This window comes from Pteronotus mesoamericanus, unplaced genomic scaffold (genome assembly GCF_021234165.1).
Source record: "Pteronotus mesoamericanus isolate MK-2021 breed Mesoamerican mustached bat unplaced genomic scaffold, CSHL_Meso_final scaffold_167, whole genome shotgun sequence".
NCBI lineage: Eukaryota > Metazoa > Chordata > Mammalia > Chiroptera > Mormoopidae > Pteronotus > Pteronotus mesoamericanus.
This window is the reverse complement of record NW_026555308.1, coordinates 35,387,454-35,407,274: the sequence shown is the minus strand read 5'-3', so window position 1 is coordinate 35,407,274 and position 19,821 is coordinate 35,387,454. Positions and strand designations below refer to the sequence as shown.

General features: G+C 40.9%; 1 protein-coding gene across 8 annotated transcripts in view; it reads right to left on the bottom strand.

Moving 5' to 3' along the window:
• Positions 1-19,821, bottom strand: part of SEMA6A (semaphorin 6A) — a 126,223-nt gene that overhangs the window by 49,194 nt on the left and 57,208 nt on the right. For all 8 annotated transcript variants that reach the window (XM_054589927.1, XM_054589924.1, XM_054589929.1 and 5 more), the window contains exons 2-6: positions 10,790-10,927; positions 8,491-8,608; positions 4,305-4,365; positions 2,915-2,977; positions 2,087-2,188 (exon numbers count right to left, since the gene is read on the bottom strand). In XM_054589927.1, coding sequence (XP_054445902.1) covers positions 2,087-2,188; positions 2,915-2,977; positions 4,305-4,365; positions 8,491-8,608; positions 10,790-10,889 — 444 coding nt within the window. In that variant the 5' untranslated portion in view covers positions 10,890-10,927. The remainder of the gene's footprint in view (positions 1-2,086; positions 2,189-2,914; positions 2,978-4,304; positions 4,366-8,490; positions 8,609-10,789; positions 10,928-19,821) is intronic.

Here is a 19,821-nt window from a genome sequence, read left to right as displayed (position 1 = left end):
AAGATAGCTTTCCAGCAAGGGAGTTCGTTGGGATTTGTTAGAAGCATTAATCTTAATGAGTCCTAAACAATGACAAACAGCACTGGAATATTAAGTGGCAGAATTCAAGTTGAAACTTCAGCTATCTGGTGTTATTGGCCAGAGTAAATGTTTGACTGGCTGCTTTCATTATAAACTGCATAGATCTTGTCCTTGTTTAGAATTTTGATATTTTATGATTTTGCATTGATTTATGTTTTTAAAAACACTGCAAAAAACCCCATTTTTCTTGATTATTGAATTTTTTTGGTGCCCTTAGATTTTTGCACTTGAGGCAAGTGCTTCACTTCCCTCACCCTAATCCTGGCCTGCTTGGTGCCCGTTTCCAATCCTAAGATTGAAGATGAGCATTCAGTTTAAAAAAAGCCTTCCCTTCAATGTCTCTGCTGAAGCAAAGGGTCTCTTAAAACTGTCAAAGCAAAGGCTGGTGACCCCCAGTTCTGATGTCTTTTCTCATTCTTCATACCCCAGGGTTTCACTTTACGCTGGTGAAACCCAAATCTAGTTCTCCCCGCGTCTCTCCCTAAATCAAGGCCTAGCCAGCCCTCTGCTTGTTAGGTGTCTTATTAAAGTCTCGTAGGCGTTGCATCCACAGTGCTACGCATACTCATAATGCACAGAACCGAACCCCCATCTTCTCATCACCCAGCTCAACCCCAATGCTCTTCCATTACCCCCATCGAAGTTGGTGGCAGCCCCTTCCGCCCACTCACACAGAGATGATCTAGTGGTCATTCTTAACTCCTCCCTCTCTTTATACTGTGCTTCCTATTAATTATTGAGTCCTACTGATTTTTGTCACTTATGCATTTCCTGAATCTATTCTCTTCCTGCCACGCATGGAGCCACCCACCTCTCCAGCCTCTCTCTCTCTTTTTTTTTTTCCCCACTTGTCACTTCACAGTCCAGTACTCCAGGACCAGTTGAAGGTTTTCAAGCTCAATAGATTGGTTTTATTCCATGCTATTGTGCATGTTGTTCCCTCTACCTAGATTGCTCTTCTCCCTTCACTCGACTAACTTCTGTTTCTTCTTTAAGACAAAGGTTAGGCATTATCTCATTCACGATCATGGGTTTCTTCTAGACTGTAATGGTTTATGTTCCACGTGTGAGGACAGCAGGGAGATGTTTGAAGAGAGGGTTCTGTTGTCTCTTTCTGGAAGCTTCCCCTAACTCCTCATCTCAGGCTAACTTAACCTTTCTGTTGTACTTCCATAATGCTCTGCATTATGTTGTCAGAGCAGCAATACCCTTTTATTGTGGTTTCCTCTTCCTGTCTGGCTTCCCTAAGGATGGAGGCCTCTTATCTGTCTTTACAACTTCAATGCCTGGCCATGAGAGAAATTCAATACATGTTTGGTAAGTGAAAAACTGTGGCAGAAAGAAGGGACAAGGAGAGCTAGCAACTGTGGAACCAAGACCTCGGATCACTGTTATCTCTGCTTTTAAGCTGGTTGTTCCCTCTTCTTTAGCAATACCTCTGTCAGCTGCATCAGAACTAACTAGATGTATTAATGCTTTGAGAGTTAGTTTTTTCCCCTTGCGTAAAGGCTAAGGTAAGCAAGGCCATGATTCAGTAAGCACAGTGCTAAGTGGACTTAAATTCCTGTGTTCTTGAAAATCTTAACCTAGAGGCAAGTCTACAGTTTCCAGTGGCCTGCTTTTGAGATACCTCTTAAAATAGGAATCACAATATGTATAAGTGTGTTTTTGTACTCAGAGAAGTGGGAGGGAGAAAGAAAAAGGAACAGAGAGGAAATCCACATGGTGTATGTGGTAAGTATGTTGGTGTTCCGAACAATAAAGAATAGCATCTTACAGAAACTAACTTTGCTAGCTACGCTCTTTAGACGTGTCAATCAATCCTGAACTAACAGGAAGCTTAGAAGCTTGCTCGGGATTACTCATGTGGAGCAATACATTAAGTTGAACAAGTGAGAGGGACCCAGGTGGTGTTGAATTACCCCTCTTAGGTTGCTGCAGGTACGATCAGTGTACATTATAAAATACCTCCAGAACGTGTGGTTCCAGTAGACAAAAGACTTACCTTATAGTTTCTGCAGGAGGGGTTGAAGGCATTAGTTCCGCAGACAAACAAAGTATCATCGTTTTTCTTTAGAATAACTTTAATAAAGTTGTGACACTCATCCTGAAAAATAATTCAGACTCCTTTGTATCCAATTCATTCAACACAGAAATCCATTCTTCACCGTGTACCACAATCTGCCAACACAGTCAGGTTAAAAGGATGGTGGCCGAGGAGCTCCTCTGTTAACAGTTCGAGCTCCTCCAGATGTTGACCAAAAGATGATACTGACAATGACAACAGTTGCCTTTAGAACAGTACATAAAAACAGGGCACAGAGTCCATGTTTATGTCACAGAAGGAAGGCAAGCCTGGAATTGGCAACCTCCCATCATATTCATTTTAATGCCAGATGCTGTAGGGTTTCTTGGTGTATAAACTCTGGGCTAAAATGTGTTTTTATGTTGTTCTGTGACCAAGGGCACAAATGCCTGTGTGTCTGCAGCAGCCTCTTCTGAGCACTTCTGCCGAGTCCCTGAGGGCTTTGGATTGTGAGGGGGCGGTTACTGGAGAGTGCGCTCCGAAGAGTCAGGGCAGCCGGCTTTGTGTCCATAATCCCCAGTGCCCCTAAGTAGTTGATGACGCAGCCCTAACAGCTGCTCTGGTGTTTCATCACATTGAAAGCAAAGTATTTTTGCAAATTAAAGCCTTCAATAAGTTGATGGAAACGGCAATTACTGGGGCAAAAGGGACTAGCATGATCCATTCCACATCACGGTCTATGGCTGGAGATAACAGTCAAAAACTTAACCCAAAGTGGCAGCAGCAGGAGAAATGTAAATTGCCTACCTTATGTTTTCCCTTCATTCTGCATGTGTCTACATCAGCCTGTCTAGATTTCCATGTCAGTTTCTGCAGGGATCAAGAAAGAAATCAATTAGAACCCAGAGACTGTTGCATTTGATTTTAGAAATAAGAGTTCCCTTGGGGAGACTAGAGGCTGAACATATATTTATTGAAAGTTTTCCATAACCTCTCTCCATGATTAATTCACCATAACAACAAAAGATTAAAGTTGGAAATGTTCATTTAATTTTAAACTCCTGTGTATTCATTAAACTACAAAATGATCTTCTCTTTGAGATAAAGATGAAGGAAAAAGAAGAATAAATAACTGTGAAAACTTCTCATAAAATATCCAAATTAACTTGCTCAATTATGCTCATTTTGATAAAATATATGCCGTTGCCCTTTGCTTTCAGTTGATAAATCAGTTTTCCTGAAGCAGGCTTTTCCCTTAAAATAGGGAAATCATTTTCTTAGAAATAAAGGGGACATTCACTTCAGGTGGACAAAGATTTAATTCAGGTTACACTCCACGAAAACTCATGGACTAAAGGGATCATCTACTTCTGTGGCAGATTTTATTAACTAAAATACCTCCATGTGGAGATATCAGGGGAACCTAGGTTATATTTTATGTCTGTCTGAAATGGAGAATGATCAAATTCCTGCGTCACAACAGTCAAGTCACACTTAATACTGCAAGACATGGAAACATAACATTTTAACATTTGTGGGGCAAATTTTTACATGTGAAAGCTGATATTCTCCTGGACAAACATGGCAATATTTTATTAAAGGAATGTAGAAATTTCCTTTAAAACCTAAGACTCGGGGTGTACACATTTGATGAATAAATTGATATATATAACTGTTTCTGAACATGTATTAAGCCCTAACTTACTGCCAAATTAAGACTTCATAAAATGTTCTAAATTGTTATTAGCCGCATCAGCTCAATCAGTACATCTCAAATACAGGTTCTCTTCAAGAACTATCCTAAGGTCCTTCATTTCAGAAGGATGGTTTTATTTTTTTAGATTGTACATTTATTTATTTATTTATTTATTTAATTCAGTTCTATTATAGTTGTCCCAATTTCCCCCTGTTGCTCTCCCACCTGCCCCCCCCCCCCACTGTCCATGGCCATGGGTCATCCACACCTGCTGGTTGATTAGACCCTTCCCCTTCCTTCTCCCCAACCCCCGTCGCTCCCCGACCCCCGTCGCCCCCCTCCCCTCTGGTCACTGTCCGTCTGTTCCTGGTTTCCGTGCCTCTGGTTCTATTTTGCTCGTTTGTTTGTTTTGTTCATTAGGTTTCCCTTATAGGTGAGATAATGTAGTATTTATCTTGCACTGCCTGGCTTATTGAGAAGGATGGTTTTAAAACTACTTACTTTGCTACAGTAAATTTCTTCTGTGTGTGATGTGTCTATATCAACAGTATAAATATGGTCCCTAAAAACAAAGAAAAAGAACAATGTCAAACATTAGAATCAAGATAGTTCATTTTCTCCTGAATGAGTATATATCTCATTCAAGGCAGATAAATCCATAGCCATGCTACTAAAAAACACAAAACAAAACAACAACAACAAAACCAAAAACACAAGACACCCACATGCAAGAAAAAGGGAAGAGTTCAGTCTGCAAGATGCCGTTGGATCCCAGTTAGCAACTTTTGATATGGTGGCATCTTGCTGTACGGGACACCTATTATGAACTTTGCTGTAGTCTTGCGATGCTATAACATCTGTATATTGTAGTTCACAAGAGAGAACTATGAAAGTTAAATTGACCCCCAAACTGGAACACAGATGGGTTCACATTTCAGTATCTTCAAACCTATGTGCCAGATACTTGGTATTCAACATGCCACATCTGTTCATCAAAGGGGCTAACAAAAAGCTAATTTTCATCTCCATCTCTCAGCCTTGGCTTCAGTGATGTGACTGACAAGATGGAAGATGATAAAGGTAAAATTATTTCCAGAAGCCACTCTTTTCTTCACACAATGATGGTCAATTAAGGTCTAAAATGAACTTGAGCTAAAGTTTACATTTTTTGCTTCTGTTCACCTCCCTGTTTTGCGGAGAATTTGGTTGTCTTTGTGATTGGCTGCCAATCTCCCCTTGGAAAGGGAGACATAGAATCAGCAGCTCAGGTGTGGGGCTATATTTAAACATCCCCCTTCTGTTTGAGCTGAGTACAAGGGCGTTTTTGTCTGGAATTCAGAAGAAAGAAAAGGAAAGAACTACACTTAACTGGGGAGATGGGGGGCTAGTGATGGAAAGCAAAACAGCTCATTTTCCTTTGAAATAACATTGACTTTTTCTAAAATGCAGGAAGTCCTGGGGCTGGAAAATTACCCACAGCTTTAAACCAAGACCTCAAGGCTCCCATACAGACTTTCAGGTCCCTCATTACTTAAAAGAAAGGGGGGAGAGGGGAAAAGACGGGGAAAGGGAAAGAAAGGAATTATACAGGATTTGCTTCAATTTCTCCCCATTTAAAAAGAGACCTGTTTGCTACCACATTTAGGGAAGGTACAATAGGTAAAAATGAAAATAAAAACAGGCTCTTTCATGTGAGAATAAGAGGAGAGGGCAAGGCAGTTGGCTTAGAAAACTTCCTTTTCTGTTATGGGGGTTGCAGGGGGGAGAGAGAGAATATGAGAGAGTGAATACGTAAGGGTGGTGAGCCTGTTATATAAATTGCTGAATTGGGAAGTTCTTCAAACTTTAGTAGGGTGCCAGAGTTGCCCTGCTCTTTAATTTCAAGGCAGTTTCATTGCATTCCTTTATTACTTGTTTGACTTTATTGGTGATGCTGTGGGTCAGGCTCATTTTTCGAATGGAATTGCCTATTACTTTGGCATCAGGTTTGAGATGACTCCAGGTTTTTCCTTGCCCTGCCTTCCCTCAAAACTTTAAGTAGGAGCTGAAAATATGAATTGTAAATTAACAACTGATTAATATGCATTGGCAATTCCTCAGAAAGCTCTTGGATTGCCCTTTTCTGGCATGGCCTGTTTATGTTAATTAGCAGTTTAGAGATTAAAGGGGGGGAAAGTATTTACAAAATGGATAATAATAAAGCAGAATTGAAAGGGGTTCTTGCCATCAAGCCTCACTCAATCCTCGGGTTCTGGTTGAGGCTTCCGATTGCTGACATCAAGTGTCTGGAAGAACTGGGAAGCCTTTTAAAAATATGATCTGTGAATGAAATCTTCTGCACAACAGGAATCTTTTTCAACATCTAAGAGATCACATTGCCCAACAGGCAGAAACAGACCAGGGTCAGGGGTTATTCCCACACCGGTGAGTGCATCCTAGGATTCATACAGTGCTCTTACTGAATTAAATTATTTGAACACAAACCGACTTAATCCTAGGACTCTTCCCGCCGCCGCCCCCCGCCCTGCAGTAAGCACCACTGAACTGTGTTGCCATCGCTTGAGCCTGGGGGAAGGATTTAACTTTAAATCATGTTACTTGCTGCCTAGGAACCTCGATCTCTCAGAACAATGATAGGAGATGTGAAATTAAAGTGAGAGGAGAGACCCTAAATATGGCAGCTACAGAATTCCTTTAGGAATAGTCCCAAGGGTGTGTATGTATTGAAGGGAGGTGGCTGAGTATAGAGCGAAAAGCAGCTTGTCAGTGCTAGGGTATTACAAATTTTACTTCTAATAAAAGGCGAGTCTGTTTTATAGTTTAAAAAAAAATTGAATGTGTTTCTCCTTTCCTTCCTTTCATGTTTTCTCTCTCCTTTTCTTGGGGGTCACGAGTTAGGATAAAACTTGGTTTTAACAAGCTGGAATGATAGTCACTATTAAGTTTGTATAGCACCTTGCTCCTCACTCAGGTACCACTGTAGATCTGCTGTCCATCCATAGCCATGGCAAAATAAATCATTGGGTATGAGGGCAGTCTGTCATACCATCGTTTGCCCCCAGAGACTCCATTGTAAAGTGAACAAGTCATAGAAGATCCTTTAGTGAACCTATTTCTCACAGATCCAATGTTTAATCATTTGCTTTGACCAGCCTTTAGATAATTGGGTACAAATGTATAGTCTTCTAGCCCTGCTACATTTGGGAAACAAAAAATGATATTTAAGACGGGGCTCATATTTTGCCACAGGTGGCTACTGAGGACCTCACTGAAATGCTTTCTAATGAATATAGTCAATGACTAATAGCTGTGCTTGGGCAACAGCTGTTAGAAGGTTATTCCCAGGACAACTATTACCACCTCTATCGCTCAGTACGCTGCATAGTACAGGGAGCAATGACCCAGACTTAGTAAGGCCATTCTCATCCAAATCCTGCTCTGTCATTTTGACCAAGTCATTTTACCTCTTTATACTTTGGTTTCCTCCCATAAGACGTGGGGGTAATAATATCTCCTTCTCATAGGGTTCCCCCCCACCAAGGATTGAATGAATTAACATGACACATACAACTAGTATGTACGATGTAAATTTTTGTGAACTAAAATTTTAAAGAAGCGTTTTGGCATTGTTCCCTGTGACCAGATGTGGGTTACTTACAGGGTATTTTAATCTTGCCAATGGTTTTTTGTTTTTAACTCTATGTTGCACAGCTTGTAATTTCAGAAAACCTATATGTTTTAAAAGAATCAACCAGTGTTGTTATTTACCTGTCCTCTACCTATGCTCACAGCCAGACAAGTACCACAAACACAATCTCTGTTTCCTTTTCCCGGTGTGAAATGATAATCGGTCTAGACTCGGTAAGTCCACAGTGGAATCCCACAGCTGGTGCTCCTTGTTGCCGTTCATTTAGAATTATTTTGAGTGAGCCACACAACCCGCAAAATTGGGGATCATACATCGTTAGACTCCTAAGAGCCTTCATTAAAATAATCTATTGCAACCTCTCATTTGACAGAGGAATCTATTGCCAGAGAAGTTGTGTTCCAGGTAAATTAAGAGTAGAATGAAAGTAAAAACCTAAATTCACGTAATGCCTTTTTAGGCAGTAGTATTCTAACCATGCCATTCAGCCTTAAGGCACGGTTGTGTTTAAATGACATTTCCCCAGTGGAGGAATATTTTCTTACTAAATCTAGATCGAAGACTCTTTGGGTGCTACTGCCATTCTATTAAAATAACGATATATGCTATATATTCATTGCAAAAATACAAACAGGTTTAATATACACACACCTACACACACTATATAATCATGTTTACACATTTAATTTAACAAACAAGCATCAAGGAGCAAGGCACTCTGCAGGGTGCCTGAGTAAATATTTGCATATACATTCAAGAAAAACAGTGGATTATTTGAATCTAAACTCCAAAATAGGCAATCATTTCCATCTAAATCCACAGAAAGTTAAACAGGCAATTATTTCTATCTAAAGCCACAGAAAGTTAAACAGACACAGAAAATCTTGAAAGAATGATTGCTTGACAAACTAAAGTAGCCTTTACATTAAATAATGCTTTGTTTGGGGGTATCATGATCTTTAAAATGATGCGCAGCAGGTACATTTATATCTTAGGACCTTTGGGTGCTTGAAAGGCAGAGTCGAGGACAAGGCCACTCACCTAGCAGCAATGTACAGGGTTCTATTCATGATCATAATCATCTGGATGTCCAGTCTGTGCCTCTGTGTGGTGTTCCGTCCTGGCTTGTGGCCCACAAACACCGGATACTGTTTTGTATCTGTGAAAAGAGGAGATGGGGCAAGAAAGGGAAAAGGAAATCAAGCCAAGAATTGACAGGGCAGAGAGAGAAGGGGGGCCGTCCACAAAACAAAACCATATTTAAGTCCGATCAAGACACCATTTTCCACCTTCAATGAGTCTGTTATTTTAGGAATAATTGAGACAGAAGGGTGCTCTTTAAGGATGATCAAGTTACAGTTTCATTTCCAGATAATAATAAGCCCGGACTTATATTTCTAAGTGTCACAATTTCTGACTTGTCCCTTTTCCTGAGGCTTAAACTTGCAAGTGAACCCTTTACATGAAGGTGCTCTTTTTTTCCAGTTTTCTTTTCATCTTCTTTAGAGTGCTAAGCCTGAGAGGCAGTCTGCCAAAGATCTTGTCTCGGGACAAAACTATTTCAAAGCAGCCTTCCCATCAATCACTACAGCGGCAATGTGGTCTGGAGGCGAGAGCCCTCGACCAGGAGCCAGAAGAAAAATAGAGTCTCCACAGGCGTCCAGTTGGAATAATCTACCATTGAAGGCAGCCTTGCTAGGTTGGTTGGCATTCTAGGAACTGTGGGAAGTTCACTCTTGAGTTAAGCAATTGGCTAATCGCACAGAAATGGGGGCTTTGACAGGACAGGGTCAAACTGAGTGTAGCCAGTTGGGTGATCTGGAAATTCCCTGACTTGGAGAGTCAACGAACGTCTTTCTCCTTTCTTTCAGTTCTCTTTGGTTGAGTGTAGGCAATTTGTAATAATATCTGGCCTGTAGAAATACCTACATCTCAAAAATCTCTCTGCCTTAAACCTACAGACTCTGGGAACACAGGCATTCCTTTGAAGAAACTAAGGAGGAAAGAAAGATGAGTCACATTTAAAAGGCACTTGTTTTTCCAGGTGTGGGGGAGGGACATACAGTGACTCAAAAACCATTCACAGATTTATGCTCAGACCCCTCACTTTAAACCTTTGTAGTATATGAGTGTGACTCACAGTGGGTATCTTATTCAAGAGCCACAGTATATTTTACTCACAATTAAGCTTAATATAGGATTATCTCATGCTTTTTCCTGTACTGCTCTGAAATTTCATTCACCCATTCATCAAAGAGCTTGCTATCATGTCTCTTCACTTTCATGGATTGAGTGTGCACTGCAGTATGCTTTTCAGCGGCACATTTGGGCTGGGGTCTCTTCTGTATAACTGTCTCAAATGGAGATAAATACTTATTAAGACGGTACCTTGAATTAGGTGGACTCTGCCACTTTAAGAATGATGATCTTGAACTATATAACTTGGCCTTAATCATGCTCTGACTTTTGTTCTGAATAAATTGTTTTATTTATCAGTCTTGCTACCTCACCTTCACGTAAAATTATCTTTTTCAGCCCACACCATCCAGCAGAAAGCTGGGCATTAATGGGTCTTGTTACTAATCCATATTAATGTTAAACACATTTTGTATGGTTCATTCAGTGTTTGTTTTGGGATAATTACTGGGAAAATAAATATTCTCTTTCACCACAAAAAAATATTTTTCTATAATAAAATATTTTGTCTTTAGGAGGAAAGTAAAAAAAGTAGTAAATTGGCTGTTCCAGCCAACACACAGGTAAAACTTGCTTCATTTGAGGAATCAACTGAATTCTTAATCACGTTGCTTTCTACCCTTGACAATGAAGCAAGCCAAAGGAAAGTTATATCAATAGTTAAAATAGACCAACTGAATTAAAATTCACTCTACCTAAATTTAGCAATGATATAACTTTTAGGTCTAAACAAAGTTAATTTTTGTTTCTAAATTACTCTAAAGCAGTCTTACCATTTTCTGTTCTTTTAACAATATTCATATATGAATTACATATGAAAATGTGCAATACTAGTGATACACAAGTGAGAGTGATACTCTCCCACAGGTAGTCTTCAGCATGATCCTGGCCTCCACCTAGTAACTGAGGCTTCCTCGAAGGCATGGGGAATGTTTTGGATGCTCACACACGTTGGTCCCACAACATTTAATGGAGTTATAGAACAGGTGTCCTACCAATCTGACTGGACTTGAATTAACTCTGCCACCTACACAAGTTAAAAGTGACTGATAGGTCTTCTATTTTATCAAACTTTTAATTTTCATGTCTTCCTGGTTGACGCTGACTACAGTGCCCCCCGAGAGAGTGGATTGCGGGTACTTACAGTTGCCATGCGAAATACTGATTGGCTCAGAATCTTCTGGGAAACCAGCCCCAGCAAAGTGTAGCAGTGTGAAATATAGCAGCAAGGCTTCTGACCTCATAGTAGTTCAGCGGGGAGACTTTATTTCTCTACTTCACCCTGCCAAAGAGCAAAGAAGGATTTTTTCTTTTTTAGCAAGTCAGCTTTATTCAGCTCCATAAAATGAAACAGTTGTGAAGATAAATTTAAAAGAGTCTCTGCGAATTCACTGATTATTGTGTTTTACATAAGGAAACTGTATCCACCCATTACTCACTGCACCCTCCTTCCCCAGGCTTCTGAGTCCCTTTGCAAAGTGTCTCCCAAACTTGTGAGACAGCACCTTAGTACTTTTGTCCTGAGCCTATAATAAATAGGCCATTATAGGTGGCTATTTCACAGTTATGAAACTGCCGTCCTCAAAATGTGGACAACTGAGGAAACCTTTTTTTTTTTTTTAAGGTAAATACTTATTTTTTCTTCTCGGCAGGTTTGCAGCAATATGCCATCCCTCAGACATGCTTTGTTGGGCCAGCCTAGGATCTTTCAAAAATTTGTAGTTGCCAATATTGAAAAATTAGGAGATTTCTAACTTATGTAAAAATCAGAATATCTTTCATATTGACCTAAATGATACTTCCTCTCAGGCACTGCACTCTTACCCCCAAAACACACAGGGACCCCCCCCATAACTCGTCCTGTTCACTTATTTCTATTACCTGTTTGACCCCTTTAGTTGAGATTTTCCTCCCTGGTTTATGTAATTCTACAGTAATTCTATAATGACCTTAGACATATATAAGGCTATATAATCTATGATTAAAAAGAAGTAAATGGCTCTTTTCAGATTCTAAGGAATACTGTAGGGAGAATCTGAAGCCACATCCTGAAATGGTATTGTTGATTTTAAAAAAGCATATTTCTGTGTATTTTAGTCTCATATACTACCTTGCGATGAAATAGTAGTGAGTAAAAATGTCAGATATACTGTTCTACCCATCTGTATTTTCCTAAAGATGCTCTTTATGTGTAGAAAAATTCTCCTAAATCTTAGAAGTAAAAACCATTCCATCTAGAGCAGCTGGATACAGTGAAAAAAGACTATTAAAACAGCAAAATACTGCATAAGTCTGAGGCATATTTCAAGTAAGTGTTGATCTGTTGGGGAAATTAATGTAAAGTGAGGCTATCTTTTCATCTCTCCAGAGTAGTAAAGCCTTAGAAGTAGTCTGCCAAAGATGATCTTTTTTTGAACAAAGCTCTTTTACATTAGTCCATCAATCATTTAAGATTTGTGTATAGAAAAGTCAAACTTAGTAACAAACTGCTAACTTATGCTTTCTAGAATGCCACTTAATATAAGATACCTATGTCTCTCTTTCCTGCCAAAAAAAGAAAAAAAGGCATTAACAAGTCCAGAATGTTGCATTGCAACTTGTAATTTTACAGACACAGCTGGATCTTAATCATTTTTTCAGTTGAAAAGCGCAGTGCATTAATTAATTTGCTTTATCTTGAAAATCAGAGAGGGAGAGAGCCTGAAAGAATAGTCTAAGCAATTTCATATCTCCAGCTCTGATGTGTAGATTAAAATTAAACTTTAAATGATTACTTGTTCGAAAGGGTGACCCATTACCAAGAGATATAAACATGTATTTACAGACAGGTTAAAAGCCACAGCTTGTTTGTTTGTTCATTTTCCAGTTCTTCCTATTCTAGAGAATCTGATCCCAAAGTGAAGAAGCTCTTATTTGCTTCTCATGGTTCCTGTTCAGTATAACATTAAAGAGGTGAAATCAATAATAAGAGTTAAGTAAAACATAAAGCAGACACTAGTCAGCTGTTACATTTTGGATGAGAAAGTATATGAAGAGGAAATGGTAACATTTACCAAGGGCTCAAGAGGAGTATTATAGTATTAAACAGAAGCCTATTACCTCAGAGAGTATGTAGCACGTAGTGGAAGAATAGTGGAGACTCAAAGGGCTGATTCTCATTTCTTTAGAAATCTTTGGAAATATATGTATACTTTTAAAGATTAATTTTTCTTGACATTTCAATGGATCTCTATCCTTCCACAGTTGGATTCATTTTTTGTGTAAATGTCCTACTAGCTAATAAGACAAAGTCCTGCTATTTTATTATATCTCACAATTTTATCTTTTTTCATCTAAAGATTGCATGGGTGAGATGCAACGTTCTGAACCCCAGAGGCTGCCAGGAAGAGAACTTCATGCAGAAAAAGTCTGTTACACAATCCAATGGTTTCTCTAAATCCTTATGCACAGCCAGGATCATGGCTGAGATGGGTTATTTAAATATCTCCAGGTTTACAGCAGGGTTCTTTGCCAGGAAAAAATAGCTGTGTTATATGTCTTTCTATCATCATACAGTCAGGTTGTTAACATGTACATCATATGGGCGAGTGTTCTGGCAGTACTGGTTAACCTTGGTCAATCTACCTGAACACGTGACAGTTTCCTTCAGTTGAGGTTTTGATATAATATGCCCTTCCTATACAACTTCAGGTTCTAACCCTTCTCAATATATAGACAATATATTTTCTTGTTGGAGAGATCCCAGTTCAGTCACACGGTCCTTTTCCATCCTACAGAACAGGGGTCAGGTCTCCCCACAAAGACCACAGCGGTACAGACTGCGCCAGCCAGGAGAACAAAAACAAACAAGGACTTTCCACTGAGTTTCAAAACCATGGGCTAGCTGAGCTGCTGCAATTACAGAGGCTGTTTAAGTAATCTTTGAAACTTTAAAAGTGCTACCTAAACATATTTTTAGGCACCTGCAGACATTTGTTGGTTTCCCTCTCTGTGGCCATGCTAAATATGACTTAGACTAAAGCAGCTATCGAGAAAACTAGATAATGAGAAGACTGTTGATATGAGGGTTCTAAACAGGAATAAGTAATTGACTTAAGAAGTAAGCTTATTATGCCTGAATCTTCCATGTAATTGTCTCAACCTTCCACTATTCTTAGCCTGAGGAGAAATGCCCTTTGTAAAATACACCATTACTATAAAGTTATAACCCTATTCTTTTGCAACCCACAAAATTCATGGAAAACCTTAAGAAAGTTCTTAATTTTAATAGGCATCTGTTGGTGAATTTATTAGATCTATTTGGGTTCATTTAAAATTAATTACACAACTCTGTGTCAGAGGGGCAAGGATTGTGTTGACTTTCTATACACTCTGAGCCCAGACATTAAAAATGCCTTTTGCTGTAATTTTCCCCTAAGACCAAACTGAACTGTGATGCACAAATGGTGTTGTGACTGTTGACTGCCATGAGCTAACTGGACCTTGCAGGCTGCCACTTGGCCAGGAAACTAGCCTTCAGGTAGTCCAGACTGAGGACCAAACAAAGGGGGCTAAAAAGAGGTCTCCTTGAAAATCCTGTAACTGCATTTGTATTGAAAATTGTTTTTAAAATATCAAATACTTTCAGTAATTGGAGCTTTCATTCCACCCCCTACCCCGTACCCTTGTCATATAGCATGTCATTATGACAACGAAACATTAGCAAAGGGAATGTTACTAAAACTGGAAATTATTATGAAGTCAGAGAATGAGGTCCAATTGCCACATCTTACATCTGACTAATCAGGGTAACTTTATAAGAGCCACTAGGACTGGGAAGCCCAGGCAGAGCACCACTCATTCTTACCCCAACACTAGTTGAGTTCTTTGCCCAAGTAATCCCCCAAGTCCTGCTCCGGAAAATTCTACTTAGACTCACAAAACTGGTAGGACTTGGCCAAAGCTGGCTCACAGAGAACAAAAAATCTGAATTAGTCACTAACATGTAGGGAGGTAAAAGGAGATGTAACAAACAACTCCAGATTCCTGGCTTCTTTAAAAAAAAAAAAAAAAATCAGACACCTGGCTTTGCTAGCCAACATTCCACCTGGCCAACACTCCAGGGCTGAGCAGTGGCTACCCAAAGCAGAAGACTGGCCCTTTCCAGCTGGAAACATTCCCACCACTTTCCATGTCTTAGGAAGCCTTCCTCACCCCTGACCTTACTGCCTGACCCCTGAAAGCTCTGAGGGCAACCTTCACGCCCCTCCGGACGAGCACAGCACCATTGCTGCTTGAGGTATTCTGCTGGTCTTTACCGTCATGTGCAGGTTGCCGTCTGGCAGTCTTAGCAAGTGAACCAGATGGGGCTCAATGTCTGTACACACAGATGAGTGGCTGTAACCTGTTTTAAAGACCCAGTTGGGCTTCTCCACACTGTCTACATGTCCAGCTGCGGCAAATAGTTCATCGGTACACTTGGACTTGGACTTGGCTGTGTCAATATAATTTGTGTCTGATTTGGTACAAGAGCATCTTCTGGAATACTGTCATCCAATGAACATTTTAATAATAGTGGTAAAATGATGAGACACATTATTTACCTCTAAACTACAAAATGCTCTTGATAAGTGTGGCTTAGAAATGAAAAGGAAATGACAGTAGTGGCACTTTTTCTATGAGGAAAATTAATACCATGTTTCAGTAACTCTCTTAAAAAAGCACATTTCTCCTGCCATCACAGGAAGTTTTAAAGGTAATCAGTAATTCACATTGTCCTTAATAGAAAGAAGAGGACGCTAACAGTGTGACCCCTGGCAAGTCACCTAGACTCACTGGTTCCTACTTTGCTCACCTGTACATTGAAAATATATAAACTGTAAAAGCCTGTGAAACTCCTGCAGGTTCTGAGATTGTACAGTTCCAGGCGATTTTGCCCCCAATGAAGAAGGGAGTGGGTATGTGACGGCGATTAGGGAAGACAGTACATGGAGCGACCCTGAGCCAGGACACTCCATTGTAACTCATTTCCAAGGCCAGGGACACCACCTGGAGATGTGGGGTTGAGCAGGAGGATTAGGAGCTGGGGCCGAGTCAGGCACCAGGGCTCCACATGCGGGAAATGCAGTCCGGCTCTGGCGGTAGTTGCCTCAGGTACTCTCTCAAGGTTACAGCAGAGGTTGGGCAATGAAAGCTCTGTGCACCTGGGTGAGTGCTCTTTCTGAAGAGAGTAGGGCTGAGTTCTTTTTTCTGCACTCTTCCCTGCTTGCCCCCTAAACTGCATTTGGTTCAGAAACCCTAGGGGCAATCAGTATGTCAGTGAGGGGGACTGTAACCTGAGGGATGGAACAGGCCCACTTCAACGTCTATGCCAGTGGAATGCTCTAGGCACAGCGGGAAAGTTGGGGGAAGTTCCTCAGGCCAGAGCAGAGAAGCCCCAGCACGGGACACTGCCTTTGTTTCACCGTCAGCACAAAGTTCAAGTCCCAAAAGTAGTTCTAACCTGGCCAAAGAGACCACTGTTGTTACCATTTAATCATATTTGGAGTTGAGTTGGGTTGTACACCAAAGGTAAAATTTTCATTTTTATTGTTCCAGCTTTCTAACCGCCTCATCTTTGCCTTTATAGTGTGATGTCTTTAAAAATCTGAATCGAAATTGGTTTAAAAGCTCCTACATAAAATTGAACTATTGCTAACAAATACAGGGGAGCAGAGGGTAAAAACACGGGCTTTGAGTTCCTTGGTTCTCCTGACTAGCTGGGACTGCTGGCAAAACGCGGAAACTTCCTGAGCCTCAGTTTCCATTTTTGGAGTGGGTAAAATGATGTCAAGATTGTTAGCAAGATGTTTATAAAAATTGTAGCCCTTAAAAAATGTTTGCAGTTGAGATATTAAAACTTGCCCTTTTGCAGCTTTTCTTGAAATTCCTCCAAAAATTCTCAGGTAGGCCCCTGCTGTTTTACTTCTTCAGTGGAGGAAAAGTCCTCTCCTCCCTCCCTCCTTGAGGTCACCAAGCTTCCTGTCTCTGGACGGGGACAGCTGGAGAGGAAGGAGAGCCTGTCTCAGCATCGCATAACTCACACGGTGTGATTCTGAAAACGTGGATCACAGCACTCTCATGGAGGCAAAGGAAAATAGTGATCTGGGGAATAGAGAATGGATAGGGTGGAAGTGGAGGTTTATTGAGCACCTTCTGTGTACGAGGTACATATGCACATTACTTTATTTAACATCACAGCAACCTAGGGAGACAGGCCTTCTCATCTCCATTTGCACACAAGGGAACTGAAGCACAGAGTGGTTAAACACCACGTCCAGACAGTACACAGTCAACATATGCAGCACATCCATAGACAGGGAAAGCCAAGGTCTCTGTGAGACCAAAGGTTATGTCCTTTCCAGTACATCAAAGAACGGGGAACAGAAGGAAGGTTGGAAAGAGATGCTAGAGCATAAATGGAAACTGCACTTAAGATAATAGTTGAATACATGAATACAGGTTGATGCATCTATGTTTACGTGGACAGAGTGGCTGAACGTCCCTAATGGCTTCAGTAATACAAATCTATGAAAGGAGTACACAGTGGCTTGCAAACATGTAGGCATGCAAGGCTCATTCCACTTTATGGCCCTGTGATTGCAGGCTTCAGGTGATAGGAAAGATGCAAATGCTTCTCAACCACAGTTTTAGGAGGAATTGATTATCTCGCGGACACCACTGTGTTAAGTGAAACCATTTGCCTGCTTACAGCCTCCTTAATATTAATGCTTTAAAGTCAATACATCATAGAGAACAGTGTCTGCTATGAAGGGTAAAAACAAGGCTGCCTGCTTCACTAGCTGATACGATAAACTGATTTGGACACTCCTCAAGTTAGTGTAAGAAACCTCTGCCCAGAGAGAGGAGGGAAGAGCAGGTGTTTGTGTAAAAAATCCCGCTTGCTGAATGCTGGAGACCCGAACTCTCAAGGAGATCTGAACTGCTGATTATTCTCGCAAAGGAACATTTCAAGAATCAGAGTGTTTAAATAGCCAGTGTCCTTCACTGACCTAGACAGCCCTGTTTACAGGGCTGTGGCATTAAGAGGATGCTGCTGTCTACAAGATGCATAGCTGGGCCACAGAAGAATACTTCCCCAATGGAATTACAGACAACTTGCGCCCATTGATTTTGGTCGAAACCTTTACTGTATACCAGTCTTCAGGGACCATGCCGCCCACCTGTTCGGCGATATTGCATTAAGATACAAGGTTCATGCAAATGAGAAAAATAGCTCTAGCCTCTTAATAAAGCATCTAGTATTTCTCTCCTCCTCTTCTCAGCCATTAGCAGAGACATAAAAGGACCCATTTCGGAGGAAAGGGAAATGCCACAGACCTTAACTTCAACATGTTTTGGAGAATGATGATGACATTAAATGGAGTATAATAATAAATATCGACTGTGTATAATTGATGTTCCATTTTAGATCTAAAACACTATCACAAAGTACAAAAAAAACAGCTGTGAATTTAGAACTATATTTAGAAAAAATATTTTTGGAAACATTAAGGTTGGTTATAAACCTGTTACTATTTGAGGGGAGAAGGCAGGTCTTGTGTTTCAGGTGATTCTTTGTTAGGACAGTTTTCTTTCTACCAACACGCCCGCGCCTCCTGCCATACGCCACACCCACACACCCACACACCCACAAGCCCACACGCTCCTGAGCCAGTGCATTTAATGCATGTTGCTTGAGTGTTTCAGATACAATCTAATGCCTCTTTAGAACTGCAGTTATAGTCATGATCTTAGGAAGCCTGAAGATACTGGGGCAAAACTATCTTGATCTCAAAGAGCTGCAATCATCCCTACCGTATTTAGTAATGTCACACCCCAGCTTTTTGTCACCTCCATCTTCTTCAACTTTTGTAATTTGCTGAACTCAAACATCTGCTCCAGAGGCAGAAACAAATGCCCCCTTTATTTTACTGTTAAGGAAACTGAGGCCCTGAGAAGTCAGGTCACTTGCGAAATGTGGCACAGTTCAAAAGTGGCAAAGCTAAGCAGCAACTGAGAACGCCTGACTCCTCCACTGAGCTCTGTCCCTATATTATGCTGCTTTCGGAAAGGAAGCCAAGACTCATTCATTTCTCCTTGGCCTGCTGCCTGATGTTCATTACTTCCATTGCTTGATTTCCATCTTACTGATTCCCTGCTTTCTGCTGGGAGCCGGCTCTGTGCTAGATGCTGATACAGAGATGGGAATAAAAGGTCCCGTGTGCCTCCCCTCCCTCACAGGACCTCACCCTTTAATAGGTGGACCTGACACGCTCATTGTCCCAAAATAGAACAGGAACGGACAACAATAACTTTTCAAAAAGAAATTAAGATTCTGTAGGGAAGAATACTGCCTGGAAGGGGACGGTGTTGCCGAGGTGTGTGGGTGGGATGACCAGCCAGGGCCTCTGTTCGGAGAAGGCCTTGGCGGGCTGCATTTTGGCTTGCTGTGGACTGTGGGGGCTGGGAGGGGCCGGCAGGATCGAGGCATTTCGGGTAGAAGGACGAGCTCAAGAGTGAAGATTGTTAAAATGAACAATTCCATACCAACTGGCCTTTCAGGAAGTCAAATTAATTTCAAATTATTTGTCTAATGCAATGGATGGATTATGTTTCACTTCATCTAAAGTTTGCTTTTAACAGTTGTAACAAAGAGCATGCCCGATTATTTCTTCCTTCTAAGAATACGGTAGAAGACGTCGGGGGATGGGGCGTAAGTGTGAAGTAGGATCTCAGAATATTGGTATTTATTCATTTGAGGTGTTGTTTGAGTTGCTGTCACATTTCTCTCTCTAGGTTTCTGTGCATTTGTAATTTCATTAAAATGAAACAGAGGGCAAAAATAACATGCCTAAATTGAAGGCACTTTCCCCCAGCCCTTAGACATTTGTGGGGCAACTTTAACTAGAGATCTTAGTGACTGGAGTTTTCCACAAACCTTTGTCAAAACCCTAAGCTGATTTTAACTAAACTAGAGCAATCGCTGGCCATTGACAGGATGCCTCTCCCTGAGGCTTCCCCCTCTGTTTCTTCAGTGAAGTTAATAGAAAACAGAATCTCCCCGCTGTAACCCTCACCTTCCCGCCCCTCACTGGGGCTGGGACCGCTCAGGCTCGGATGGCTGCAGGGATGTGTTCCCTCCCGGTTTTGGAATGC